This window comes from Talpa europaea (genome assembly GCF_964194135.1).
Source record: "Talpa europaea genome assembly, chromosome: 6".
Classification (NCBI taxonomy): Eukaryota; Metazoa; Chordata; class Mammalia; order Eulipotyphla; family Talpidae; genus Talpa; species Talpa europaea.
The window spans coordinates 13,933,665-13,948,605 of NC_140072.1; the positions used below are offsets into that span (position 1 = coordinate 13,933,665).

The following is a 14,941-nucleotide window of genomic DNA, read 5'->3' on the forward strand; positions in this document are numbered from 1 at the left end:
CTGATTTTCCTTTATTGATGATGTAATCCATGTGATTTGCATATTTTACTTTTCCTCTTTGACAGTGGTACAAATGGTGGGCAGTTATTTTAGGGTATTGGGAAATCACAGTTGTCTAAGTTTTCCAGAGAAAGGGGCAGTAGGTTTGCTTCTTCCTTACTTGGAGCTATGGGAAGTGGTTTAATTGACTAAGTCATCTCCAGTGTTTCTGGAATATAAAAGAAATGTAACCTTTTAAACTGCATGCTAGTTAATTTGCTTTGCTATTTAATAGAAAATATGCAAGGGATAGTAATCTAACTGAGTTAATATTTAGGGTAGCAGAAGATCTGTTATTTATAGCCCTCTCACAGGTGACCAGAGAGAGGTGGATATAAAACACTTGGTCAAAAAGGCTGGGATCCCAGAACTGGAAAGTGGCTTGACTCTGTAGGAAGGTCCATTTGGACATAGCAGAATCACTGTTTGTTCTTCCACAGGCCATTCATGTTGTCTTTTTTTTTTTTTTAAGATTATTAATGCATATAAGAGCTGGGGTACAGGCCAGTGATGTGGGGGGTGAGGGGGCCCACCAGAGACAGAGTGGGGAACAGTACAGGCAGATGGACTGAAATACACTGTGGAGGGGTACAGCCGGTGAGACAGGAGAGGTCTGCTGCGCCATGTGGGTTGCTCCCTGGCCGGGGATCTAACTTGTGCTGCAGAGGGTGTGGATTGCTTCATAGTGCGGTGCTTAAGCCCTTGCACCACCAGGGAGGCCCCATTCATGTTGTCTTATTTGTAACACTCATTATTTGAGAGCTGGGCTAAGTCAGAGTTGTTTTTAAAGCTGTTTTTAAATGCTGTTTTTAAAGCACATCAAGTGTACTGTACATAGAATCCCTGCAACACTGACATCAGATGGCTTTGGAGACACACTCAGTGCCTTCTGGCTCTTTGTCTAATTTCTTCTCTTGAGCAATTTCTGTGGGTAACAGTCAAAATTAGAATCGATTTTAGTTTTTCATTAAAACATAATTTACCATGAATTCTAGATTCTAATTTTCTTGACAAGCACTTTTTAATCTCTAAGGAGTAAATTCTTGATCAGGAACACACTTAGTCAGTACTTGATCTTACTAAGCAGGTTATGGGAGGAGTCTTTTAATTTTGCAAGATCTGTGAGTGCCGCATTATAAATTTCTTTGAATCACTGATATCATTCAATTATCAGCCTTTGAATTTAATAACTACTAAGGCTACCTGTAATATTAACTTATTTGTATGTGTTTTATTTAGATCCCATTAGAACAGCCATTCAGAAGACAAAGACCCAGCTACATGTAGTGACTTACTCATTCTGAAATGTGCCAAGAAAGCCAAATTCAGTATTAAACCCCAAATTTCAATTTTTTTCAAGCTATTTTTAAAAAATAGTTCTTTCTCTGGGTAAAGGGAAAGGTAGTAAATAATTGCTGGATGTATAAACTCCCTGTGGCCACTTTCTCCCCTCCCCCTCCCATCTAATATAATAGATGAAATTTGTAGCCAGTTGTAGAAAAAGAATTGATTCTTTTCTGAGTGAAGTTTAATGCCCTGAGACTAAATATAGGTGGCAGGAATCATGGCGGATCAGTTATTGGGTTGTTCAGCTTGGCCCTGTTGCAGTTTGCTCGCGCTAGAATTCTGAAACAAAAGGATTTCATCCCTTCTCAGGTATCTAGAAACACCACCACTTGAGCAGCTGGAATACGTTTACTAAAGTAGAATATATTAGAGAGGAAGAAAAAGAGGAGCACAAAAATCTTATTTTCCCTGTCAAGTAGCTTAATTGAACATACTAGTAATTGGGTCTGTCTAGGACTTGCTGAGATCATAGTAAATAATGTATTATTTAATCTGGTTTTGTGTGGTGTGTGTATATATATATATCTTTAATATGTATACATATATACTCTTTGCATATATATGTATGATATATTCATATATACATGCAGTCTACTCTTGATTATCAGCAAAGTGGTAAGGCCTCATTAGACTGTTTCTTCTTATTGACTTAATCTGCATGTAGCCCCTAACTCTGAAACCTCTTCCTCCTCTGGTGCCACTCTCTCTCCTACTTCCAGTTTATCTCAGTCCTGAAGAAATCTGTAACTTTCTATTTCCCTTGTATCAGGGATTGTGTGAGCCAAAAACTAAGCTTTTGAGAAAGATGGCTGCTTCCACCAGGGTTGAGGTTTCTGGGTCTAATGGACGACGGGGCCCATTCTGGCCAGAAGGCAACTCTGAGAGCCCTTGTGTTCCTAGCCTTGTCGGGGCAGAGGAAGCAACCTGACTTGCAGAAACCGGCTTCACAACTTGCTTAAATTCCTTCACTGGGATGTGTCAAGTTGTAGACAGTTTGATGTGCAAATAGAGCACACTATGCATTCCACTGTCCCTTTTTGCCTCGTTGGTATTACTGTTCCCCTTTGCCAACTCAGATAATCAAGACCTGACTGTTTCTTGCCACTGGATTCTGGAAGCCTTGTCCTTTCAACTGGATTTATGTTTATTTCTGCTGCTGTGAAACCCAAAAGTAATACAGTAGGTTTTAATTTAAAATTGTTTAATTCTATTATTGATAAATATTTATTGTAATAAAAGTAAAGAGTAATTTTTAAATCCTTTTAATTGTTTTCAGTTTGTCTTCTTTGTTTTTCCTTGGCAGATGAAAAAGGGGAGGGAGCTATGGGGAGAAAATGACCAGCCGCTTGTCTCAGGGTTGCTGGTTATTTTGGAACAAAACATGAAGAGTTTTTTTTTTTGTTGTTGTTGTTGTTCAGAAGGATCAGCTGCTGGGCCCTAGGTGCTATAACCTGTGACTTATTTCAGAAAGTCCTCGGCAGAGAGAGGACTTTGGCAGGTGTGGTTGTGGTTTTATTCAGAAGTTATTTCCCCATACAAAGAAAGTTAATGTATGGTGTTAATTTTCCAGGCTGATTCCACAAAATCCCAGGAAGCCCATACTTAGACCACCTAAACTATGGTTTACATACGAGCTCTCATTAAAACTCATTGTTTTATCTGTTTCTTACATTTTTCCTTCCTTTCAAAATTTCTCCAGTCTTCCCAAGCTTTTAATGCAATGCTTGTTGCTTAGTCATGTTCATTTGTGCAAGCTTTGACCCAGGATAAGCTGCTTGTTTCTCTAACCCTCAGTTCCCTCATCAGTAAAATGGAATTAATAGTATTACCGCCAGGTACTTGTTCTGTTATGAATAATGCATGTAGAGTACGTTGCACAGGGAGTGGTCGAAGTAGGTGCTCAGTTTCTACGAATACTTTGTTCTATATTTTTTACCTCTAAACTTTTCCTAAGCCACATGACCTGCTCATCCTCCACTCTCCTCTGCTCTTCCCTTGTACTTTTTATAGGCATGAAGGTGATGGTGAGGCTGCTCCAGTGCTAAGTAGAAATGAAATATAAGATTGCCTTCTGAGACTCTTAAGTAGAATTCATCCAAATTAGAAGATGATGGGAGTAAACCAAGAAATTGCCTAAATGTTTGATGGATCTGCACACTTCAGGCCAGGTGATTTGCTGTACCCACTTTGTGGATGTAGAAATGATGTGATTTGACTCAATATGTTAAACCTAATCACTTTGTCATTCTTTTTCTGGAAAAAACTGTAGTTGAAGGTAGATGGCCAGATTGTAGCATAGCAAAGGAAGCCTTATCTAACTAGAAAGTTTGCATTTAACACCCTAACTTTGCCCAGTTACAGGGGTGCCATAACCCAAGGACTCAACTTAGCTAGTTTTTGTGGCAAATTATACCTGATGTGGGCCTCTGGATGCATTATAGTCAATCATACCCCATCTAGAAACTTCCCAATCATAGTTTGATCCTCTTTATAGGTCAGCCACAGAGATGTGCAGGTCACAAGTCATACACATACAAGCCCTGTGTGACAATTGGGGTTTCTACCTAAAATTAGTGTGTTCTCTGCATGCTTCCCTCTTGAGAGTCCATTCGTGTCAGTTCTCAAAAGGCGATCAGCTTACGGAGTACTTCCTACAGCTAAGGACCAGACTCTGGAGACCGGTGGTCATCAAGGTGGACACCTACATCCTTCCCCAGCTCTCTCTCATATGTGACAGCCCTGCTCTTGCCTGCCACCGTCTCTTTCATAGGGTCTCCTAGTACCACTCTTCAAAAAAAAAAAAATAAATAACCTTTTTATTACATCAAAGGTGATTTGTGTGTTTTGTAAACTTTTTTATAGAACAGAGAATAAAAAATCACCCATAGACCCAATCCCCAGAGGTATCCACTGCTGGTGTTCATCCCCTGTTTTTCTTTCTTTCTTTTTTTTTTAAGATTTATTTATGCATACAAGAGCTGGGGTACAGGCCAGAGATGTGGGGGGTGAGAGGATTCACCAGAGACAGAATGGGGAACAGAACAGGCAGACTGATCAAAGCACACTGCTGAGGGGAGCAGCGGGCGAGTCAGGAGAGGTCTGCTGCGCCATGTGGGTTTCTCCATGGCCGGCTGCAGAGGCTGTGGATTGCTTTATAGTACGGTGCTTAATCCCTTGCGCCACCAGGGAGGCCCCCCTGTTTTTCTTGTGAATAATACATACTGCCTATATTTTAGATAAATCTGGGGTCATGCTCTATATTTTGGCTGCATCTTCCTTTCCTCGTGTCGTTTATCTTAGATGATTTTCCACATTACACATTCATTCCTAGTGGCTTCACTAGATCCACTTTTTTAATATTATAAATAACTTAAAAAATATTTGTTGATAAATATCGGGTATTGTGTTTGGCACTTGAAATAAACTGATGAAATTTTGACCCAGAGCTACAGTTTCACAGAGCTACAATCTAGACCTGTTGTCTCTCTCTAGGATAATTCTTTTAAGTAGATTTGTCTAGTCCATGAACATGCTCATTTAAACTATTAATAGATACTGGGAAATCATTGTAAAAAGGTGACTTTCCAGCATTGAGTGAGTTCTTTTTCATGCCTGCGAAAAGATTTATTACTAAGAAACAGAGACTGGTTGTGATGAGACAGGCCAGTGGCTGGAAAATGGCTGGTGAGACCCAGAAAGGAGACTGACTTTGGGCTTTTAGAGTGGCCAGGGATGGGGATGGCATCTGGGATGAGGTACTCTCAGCACATGGTTGGACTCTCCTGCCAGCACCAAAGGACACCGAGCTTTTTTCTTTTCTCTTTTTTTAAGATGCCCAGGTATGGAGCAGAGGCTAAGAACTGTATAAGGCTGAAAAGCTGTGAGCAGCACAGTTAAAAAAGGAGCCATATTCCTTACCACAAACACTGCCCAGAACCATGGTATCTGGGAACAGCATTAGCCCACCTCTTTGATCACCTTTCCTGGATTTTTACGGTCCCTTTGCTCTCCCACCCATCTCTTGTGCAACAGCTGATTCCCACTGACTTCTGGCAGCCTACTCCCAGCCATAGGAGGCACACACTTGTATGCGTTTCTCTTCTCACAATGGCTGGAAATGTGAGCCAGAATCTGGAAGAGTTCGTGGTCAGAACTACACCTTCTCTGATTCCATGTCCCCTAGGGAAGCTTAATGCTTGAGGTTACAACTAAAGGAGAGAGATTTGACAGAGGTCCCTGAAGCCCAGAAGCAAAAGCCCTACCCCCTGTCCAGGCTGGATGGAAGACAAGGATGCAGGCAGCTGTTCTGCTGTTGGTGGTTCCACGATTGTGGCACTCCTAAATTTCAGACTTGGTAAAATGAGTTTGAAAAAACAACTCCATTTGCCTCTGGGTATGTCATATTCATAAGGGGCTTGTCTTTTTTATCCTCACAATTTGCCTGTGATTTGAAATAGCATCACATAACAGCTGAAAAAAAATCATCCTCAAGAAGTTGTGGCTTAACCAAGGTTGCAGGGCAGATCCAGGGCCTGCATTTTCTTACTCCTCCAGTGCCCTGTCCAAGTTTCTCACAGGCCAGTGGGACAAGACCCTGGCAAATGGTCTCCGTGGTTTTTTTTTTGGTTTCTGTTTTTTAAGGGATGTAAGGTGATTCAACATGAACTTTTGTTGTTGTTGTTGTTGTTGACAGATACCAAAAACAAACCAAAAAAATTCAGGAAAGAGATCCTTTTTTTTTTTTAAAAAAAGATTTATTTTATTTATACAAGAGCCAGGGTACAGGCCAGATGCGTGGGAGGGTGAGAGGATTCACCAGAGACAGAGCGGGGAACAGAACAGGCAGAAGGACGGGAATACACTGCTGAGGGGAGCAGCGGGCAAGGCAGGAGAGGTCTGCGCGCCGTGTGGGTTGCTTTCTGGCCGGCTGGGGATTGAACTTGCGCTGCAGGGGCTGCGGACAGCTTCACAGCACTGCGCTCAACCGCCTGCGCCACCAAGGAGGCCCGAAAGAGTTCCTTTTCAAGGCACAGTGTTTCTTTGAGAGTTTGTGCTTCTGTTCTCTTAATTTTCAGGCCTTCCCACTCGCCTGCCTCTTTTTCCTCTGCTCTTCCTTTGCTGTTTCTCTAAGCACTTGTTGCAGGTGGGGGTGGCGGGATTGCCTAGGTTTCTGCTGCAGGCGACAACATCCACCTGCTGGACATAATTCCATCAACAGCGGGGCAGGTTCACTATCAGGACGCATAGGGGCCCGTCCACAGAGTAGGACCTCAAAAATGAGCGAATGACAAATGGAAGCAAAAGCTTTCCAAAGAAGCAACAGGCTCAGAGCGTACCTATCCCGTCCCCTCCAAGAGGGAAGGTCGCGCGCCTGGGGGGAGCTGGTCAGTTACACTTCCTGGGTATCATTTTAAGGACTATTCACTTGCTCAATGAATGATGGATTAATCACCAGGGTCGGAAAGCCAGGAGCCACAACGTGGCGCACTTCTTTCATCTTGGGGCTTCGTGGGGTCCCAGTCCGCGCCCCCCCCCCCCCCCCGTCGGCAGTGCCTGAGGGGGGAGTCGAGCCCAGGCCCGGGGGGCGGGGCCGAGCCTCGCGGCGGCGCCGGCTGCTGGTCAGGTGACCGCTGTTCCCTGGCAACGGCTTGTTGCTAGCAACTGGCCCCAGTCGGGCTGCGGGGTCAGCCTCGGAGCGTCAGGCCTCTGCCATGAATCCGTCGGGGCCCTTGGGCGTCCTGGACGAGAAGCAGGAGGAGCACGTGTCCACCCCCATCCTCGGGCCCTCCATAAACTCCGACAACCCGCAGGAGCGGATCCAGGCCCGGCGCCTCCGCATCGCGGCGCGCCTGGACGCCCGGCGGCGGTGAGCTGGGGCCCCCGGCCCGCGCCTGAGGAGGGGGCGTCGGGGCGGGGCGAGGCGGCTGAGGAGGAGGGTTCCCGAGGGTGACGGTCCCTGCGACCACGGCCAGCGAGCCCCGGTGTGAGGGGGCTGAGGTAGAGAACATTCCTTCCAGAAGTTTCAAGCAAAGTATGGGACCGTGGAACATTCAGCAACAGTAAAGTCAAAGATGGAAATAATCTTTTCGTTTTTATCGAGAAAATGTTTTCCTTCCTCGCTCCCTCCCTCCCTTCTCTCCATTCATTTAGTGGCCTTCAGCTGTCACTTCTGCTGGCCTCAGTGGCCTCTGCAAGGGGCCACTCCAGTGTCCACCATGGTGCCAGGTCTTCCCCACCGTGATGCGGGAGTCTCTCAACTTGCCATATGTTAATCCAGATTCCACTTTCAGGGCCAGACCAGGGTCACTGGCTGAGTCCGTGGACCCAGTGGCCCCCCTGTCAGCAGGCCTGGGCCCCTGCCTGCCCTCCGCTGCTGGGGGAAGGACGTGATGGTCCTCGGTGTCTGGGCATCTCCCCTTCCTCAGCTCCTGAGTCCAGCCCGGGAGCCAGTGACCACAGGCCCCTTGGGAAGGACGGGGTCAGTGAGGCAGCGCATGCACCATGATGTCGCAGGGACCTGCCACCTCGTAAGCCACTTGATTCTGAGTCTGAAAACTGGCTTAGTTCAGGCACTGGGCAAGGGATGGTGGCTTTCTGTCAGAACACCCACTCCCAGGCTGGTGTTTTTCTCTTGCTGTTTTCTCTGGCCAGCGTGTGTGAGTTCTAGGCATGCTGGCTGCGGCTCCACTTTGCCGTGAGCAATGTCATAATCTATTAACCATCTTTGAAAGCCTTTGTGAGTTAAGCCCTTCGGCTGCCCCTCTGACCTTGGCGTTGTGCTGGGGATTTGATGCCAAATAAGACAAAGATTGTCTCTGCCCTCAGGAATCTTCTATTGTAATGAAATAATTGCCTTCTCTGTTAGAGAGTGGTACATATTTTTAAAGTAAAATGATTTGTGGAGTGTTTTGACGCTCTCTCTTGTTCTAATGTCTTGCTTCCTACCTGAGATGTTTGAGAAATTTAAAAACAAGCATTTCTAACACTTCCCAGAGAAAAACTTCAAGGCAATTTATTAAGTGCAAAAAAGAAATATTACTTATGCGCAAGCATATTTTTTAAAAACACCTTGTGTACTGAAGCTGTCTTACATTGTACTATGCCTTTCTGCATGTTCAGTGTAATAGCTTTTATTGTCCACAAGCTTATTGTCCATAAGCTCATACCCCCCAACCCCCCACAGGGTAAATTTTCAGCTCTTATCTTTTAGCTCTTAAAAAAAAAAAAGCAAAACTGAATTAGAACTTGCATCCAGTAAAGTCATCTTTTAGTGTCCAGTCTGTTGGTTGTGTAACCGATCAATATAGAGCAGTTCTATCACCCCATTGCTTCCCCATTGGAGTTTGTCCCTCCCACTGTCCTCAGGCAACTGCTGATGTTTTCAGGCCCTCTTTTTATTTTTAAGTTTATTTTAAAATCCAGAAAAAAAAAAAAAAAGAATGGATAAAGACTATGGTCAAAATGGCACAGCATATTCAAAGGCCTGGAGGTAGAAGGGAGGCTCTTTGCTGTAGGAATGAGACCAGCCCTGTCTGGTGGAGTCCGGTGAGCTGTGCAGAGGATGACGAGAAGCGTGACGCTGCAGACAGTGGCCAGGTTGTTGACAGATGTGCAGTGTCCTGTAGGTGCAATGAGAAAGCGCTATAGGGGCTAGCCTCGGGAGTGACTTGACCTGTTTTGTACCATTTAGTTGAGTCTGGTTGCTCTTTGGGCACTGGTCTGGAGGAGCCAGGGTGACAGTGAGGAGACTAATCAGGAAGCACTTGTATCAGGGAAAGATGCAAGAACTCTCACCTGAGGTGAGAGATGAGGTTGGTTTGGATTAGTCAGTGGTGGATTTGGAGAAAAAGCAGTTGTACTCCAGACAGTTTAGAGTTGAAATTCACTGATTGATGGATATGCTGGTAAAAGGTGGGGAAAACAAGAATGACTTGGACAGCTGGAGAGATGGCAGTGCCTTTTATTGAGATGGTTAAGGCAGTGAGGTGGGCGTAGAGAGGCAAGAGTTGAAAATGAAAAATTTGGTTCTGGGAAAATTAAGTGAAATTGGGTTTTGTAAGACATTAAAATGGAGATGCCCATTAGGCAGCTGGATATGGATCTTAAATTCAGATGAGAATTATGGATTAGAGATATCAGTGTAAAGAGTCAGCAGCATTATGGTTATATTTAAAACCATGGGGATGAATTAAATTACTCTGGGAAAGAGGAAAAGAAGAAATAAGAGAACCCATGACCCACTTTGCACAAAAGACGCAGAAGGTTTGGAGAAAGTAAAGTGGAGGATCTATGGTTTGGGGCCTGCTGGGCAGGCGTGAGACAGTGACACAGTACCTGAAGCAAGGGTGTTCCCTGAACACATGCACACCTGCCGAGTCCCCGGCCCTGGAGTGCTGGCCCTTCCACCTTCACCTTCACACTGCAGGAGACTGGACGAATCTCTGCAGAACCTGCAGAGCCAAAAGAAGACCAGGCATCTGGGTTTGCCCACCACACAATTCAGGGGGATCCCCCTCACAGAAACTCCCAGTTGTTAACCACACCCTTGCATTCATTCACTGCCACCCTCAGCCATTTGCTCTTGTCAGGATTTCTAGCGATCTGAAGACAGTCTTTATCATGAAAGGGAGATGACAGAATGACCAAACAGAAAAAGCAATTTAAGAAGTTGAGACTATGTAGCAAGAAAAGACAACACTAATATAATAAAAAGATTATTAAGATCTTTCGAGCAATAAGAGATACTTCATCCATAAGACAGAAAAGATACTATAAAAAGGAGTGTTTAGAGAACCTAATAGGACTGTTAGCAATTAAAAATATGATAGAAATGATAAACAACAGAAGGGTTGATGGAATCGCCTAGAGGAGAGAAAAGAAAACAATAGAAATTAGGCCAGAAAAGAGTTTGTAAAAATTCAAGGACTAGTCTGGAAGATCCCTTTTCTAGATTCACAAGACACTAAACAAAGGGGCCTCCCTGGTGGCGCAAGGGGTTAAGTCTCAGGACTATGAAGCTCTCCTCAGCCACTGCAGCAGACCCTGGCCAGGGAGCTACCCACATGGTGCAGCAGACTCTCCTGTCTCACCCACTGCTCCCCTGCAGTGTATTTCAGTAGATCCACCTGTTCTGCTCCCCACTCTGTGTCTGGTGAATCCTCTCACCACCCCCTGCACCTCTGGCCTACACCCCAGCTCTTGTATGCATAAATAAATCTTAAAAAAAAAAAAGACAGTAAACAGAAGGGAGGAGGTTGAAGACCATTTCTCAGGACTGAAGATCATGTGTTTCCCGAATGGCGAGGACCACCTGCCTGGAAATGGTCAGCAATGGCCTGAGTGAAGACCCAGTCCCAGAGCACAGAGAGAAGGGTCCTACAAGCTTCCAGATGGGAGCGAGAAACCTGCCCCTCACAAAGATTTAATAAACAGAATGACTTCTGGTTTGCTATTTGTCATTACGCTCATGTCCCTATTCTGCTTGCACCTTCTCTTTGCTTTTATTAAGAAAACAAATTACAACACTGAAAAGTAGAAGCCACATCCTGCGGGAGATGATGGCCCATCTAGAGCTCTCAGCTCACCCAGACAGCCAGACAGAGTCCAAGGTGCCCAATGTTTTAAATCCTAAGAAGACTTTGATGGGTGGGGAGGGGGTTTGGGGAGATGCAGCTCCGCTTGAGGCCCCTGGTGTGGCAGCTGTGGGGAAGCAATTTCTCAAAAGAGGAATTCAGTCAAACCTGAGGAAAGGGGAGTGTGTGTGTGTGTGTGTGTGTGTGTGTGTCTGTCTCCCTTGGGAGAATGTGCTAGGTCAGTGCAGAGTAATGGAAATAATGTGAGCCACATAGGCAGTTTAACATTTTCTAAGAGCCATGTTTAAAAAAAAGTAAAATAAATTTTACAATTTCTTTTGTTGAATCCAGTGTATCAACGGTATTTCAACATGAGACCTATAGAAATCATGTTAATGAGCTGTTTCACATGGGGGGAGTGGCTTGAAGGTCTTTAAAATCCATCTAGCACATATTTTACACTCAGCACATCCCAATTCCAGCCGGGCACATTTGGGTAGTGGCTCTTGTCGAACGGTGCAGGACGAGGCGGTCAAAGATGACAGATGAAAGGCGGCGATGTGATGCAAGCTGAAACGGAAACAATTAGAACCTGCAGCACAGTTATTTTTCCATCTGAAGCGCTGATCTTTGCTCCAGGAAGCAACTAGAAGGGGCTGTTTAGATAAAATTGGTAATTAATTGGGGGGCTCTAGGTGGGCTTAGCAGGTCAGCAGAGGGAGTGCATTGCGGGCAATGATAAACAGCATTAGCTTGGCAACCTCTGAAGACATAGTAGATGGACAATTTGTATTTTTAGTAAAAGCAAAGAGTAAGTGTGAGAAGAACCGGGAAGTGAGCATGACGACTAGAGGAAAGGGCCGGGCTTAGGTAGGGAGTGGGCTGATCACAATTCCAAGTCTCACTCATGGCCGAACACGGTGGCCCCGCTGTGGCCCCGCTGAACTTTGAGCAGAGGGAGTGGGGATGGAGTGCCAGAGAAAGTCTAGAAAGAATGAGATAAAGGGATCTGCTTGTTTCGCTGTGGAGAAAGTCATGAGGTGGGGGGTTTCAGTTTCCCTGAGGCAGCACTGGGAACCCTCAGTCTGTGCCAGAGAGTAGACAGGCCTCCATGATGAGGATGGCAAGTGGGGGGGGGGGGTGTTCATTCCCCAGCGCCTGCTCCGAAGAGGCCCGCCATCTGGAATGTTATAATCCTCTCTGTACTCTTATTTTCTGATTCACACACACACACACACACACACACACACACACACACACTATTTGTAAAATTCATGCGCAACAAAAATGTAGAGAATATCAATCCTCGATGAAGTTTCGTTTCCTTAAATACTATTACCTGTTTGTCATAAATCCATCCCCAAATTTCCTTGTGTGTAGATAAGACTATTTTTAGCAGAAAATTTATATTCTACTTTGCATATTGTTTTACAGCTGCCTCCTTTTACTCAAATATTTTGACATCTTTCTCGCTAGTAGATACCACTTTATTCTTTTCATGGGTTGCAAAATATTTTCTTGTACTGCTACCTTCTGGTTATTTAACAGGCAGCTATTAATATTTGGATAGATTGTTTCCATGTTCTTGCTGGTATAGTTAGTGCTACAGCAATCATTGTTGCACTTTTTTTTTTTTTTTGAGATTATTTGTTTACGCATACAAGAACAGGGGGACAGGACAGAGCTGTAGGGGGTGATGGTGGTGAGAGGATTCACCAGAGACAGAGTGGGGAGCAGACCAGGCAGACTGACTGAAATACACTGCTGAGGGGAGCAGTGGGTAAGGCAGGAGAGGTCTGCTGCCCCACGTGCTCAGCTGCAGAGGCTGCGGATAGCTTCATAGTGCTATGCTTAATCCCTGCACCACCAGGGAGGCCTGTGTTGCACTTATTTCTTTGTGTACTTGTGAAAGCTTTCTGTAGAACATTCCTGAATGTTGGGTAAAAGGAAAGGCACATTTAAGTTGTTGATATATCTTGTCAGGTTTCCTTTCTTACCTCACATTCCCACTGATGGGAGGGTGGGCATGCACACCCTCCACTCACATCTGTTACCAGTTTTTTGTGTCTCTGATAGGAGGGTGATGTTACCTCACAGAGTTTTCAGCTTCATTTCTCAGGTTCTGTGTGAACTTGAATATATTTCCAAATGTCTCTTTGGCATTTTTGTATTTCTTCTGAAAAATGTTCATCCCCTTAGCCAGTTGTTCTGTTTGATATTTTGTTCTTTATTGATTTTTTTAAAGATTATTTATGTATACATACAAGAACTGGGGTACAGGCCAGAGGTGCAGGGGGTGAAAAGATTCACCAGAGACAGAGTGGGGAACAGAACAGGCAGAATGACCGAAGTACACTGCTGAGGGGAGCAGTAGGCGAGTCAGGAGAGGTCTGCTGCACCATGTGGGTTGCTCCCTGGCCGGCCAGGGATCGAACTCGTGCTGCAGTGGCTGTGGATAGCTTCGTAGATTGTGTCTTAACCCCTGCGCCACCAGGGAGGCCCTGTTCTTTATTGATTTTAAAGGAGATTTTTCTGTTTTACAGATAGCAAAATTTTGTCCAAAATCTTTTCCCAGTTTATCCCTTGACTTTCAAGGATAAAATTTTGTGATTTTTGGAAGTAAAATCTTTCAATCTTTTTTACTAATCTTGTTTTTATTCTAAGACAGGCTGTCTCCTGCATTTATTTAGAAGGGTTTAATTAATGTTTTGTAAAAAACGTTTAAATATCTGTCCACATGGAATGTATTTTTTGCCAATGGTGTAAACTACTACAGAATCTTTCAATGTAGCACTTGGCCGCTAGCAGTAACTTCAATTTCTCTGCCTTTTTCCATCACAGGGAAGCACTTGGAGAATATTTAGATGGGAAGAAGGAGAGTGAGGAAGATCAAAGCAAGAGCTACAAACAGAAAGAAGAAAGCAGACTAGTAGGAATGGGGCGCTGTTGGTTCTGTAAGACCAGCAAGCTGGGTCAATGTCATGGTTTTTGTATTTTGTATTTAGACAAGAAGAAACCCGATAGAGATGGAATGTCCTGGGAGATTCCGTGTTCCTGTCTCTAGGTAGAACTGAATGAGACTCTCTCCCAGCTCCTGAGCTCTCTGGGAATAACGAGCTTTCCTGCTATTGTTTCTTACATTGATGCTGTCTCACTTCTGCTCATAATCCTTTTAATGACATTCACCATTCTGGGGATAAAGTGCAAATAGTCTCCCTGCCACTTTCAAATGTGCGTGTGTGCGTGTGCGTGTGTGTGTGCAGTGTCCTGGGGAGCTGTAAGCTTAATGAGAGCGGGAGCCTCTCCGTGTGCCTGTGGAAGCACATAGTTAATGCTCAATAAACATTAAAAAGAAAATCATTGTTCTCCCGCGACAGAGCCCCAGAGTATCTGATAAAGTACTTGGGACGGAGGTGCAGGAGGGCTAAACAGCAGCTCAAAACAACAGCGGGCCCAGGGTGGCAAAGAGCCACATTTTGCTGGATGGATGGCGCAGGGAGCATGCAGGCACTGAGAGAGAAGCTCCCAAACTGGATCAGGGAGGTTATATGGAGAGAGTGGGATTTGAGCTGGAGCTTAGCACACTGAGGTGTGCTTCCTGGGAGAACAAATATTCAAATTAGTGAAATATTATTATAGAGCAGAGCGCTGTGGGGATCATTGAATAGCCTGTTCTGCACGGTGTCAAAGACAAAATATTCCACTGTGGTGGGGGTAGGTGGGGCTGCCGTGGACTTGTGATGCAGATCTGTTGCTTCCTGGGAAGTAGATGAACCACGTCACCCCCGATTTGTACTTAGGTTACCTTTCTAAAGAGTCGATCTTTATGGATAAATGGGATTTTGTATCCCTTTTATATTTTTTGCTTACACAATCTTGAAACTACTGACATAGAGTTCATCCTGAGCACTCTTTAATCGAGAATAAAACCAAAGAAAATGTTTTCATTAGCAGCTTTTAAAGATTCCTTTCACTTAGGACTA

At 44.7% G+C, this 14,941-nt stretch overlaps 1 protein-coding gene across 1 annotated transcript in view; it reads left to right on the forward strand.

The window, feature by feature from the left end:
* Positions 1–7,097: 7,097 nt before the first annotated feature.
* Positions 7,098–14,941, forward strand: part of DRC1 (dynein regulatory complex subunit 1) — a gene marked incomplete at both ends in the record, with an annotated part of 31,657 nt that continues 23,813 nt past the window's right edge. The window contains 2 exons of the mRNA XM_084236062.1: positions 7,098–7,252; positions 13,800–13,887. Of these exons, the coding sequence (XP_084092188.1) occupies positions 7,098–7,252; positions 13,800–13,887 (243 nt within the window). The remainder of the gene's footprint in view (positions 7,253–13,799; positions 13,888–14,941) is intronic.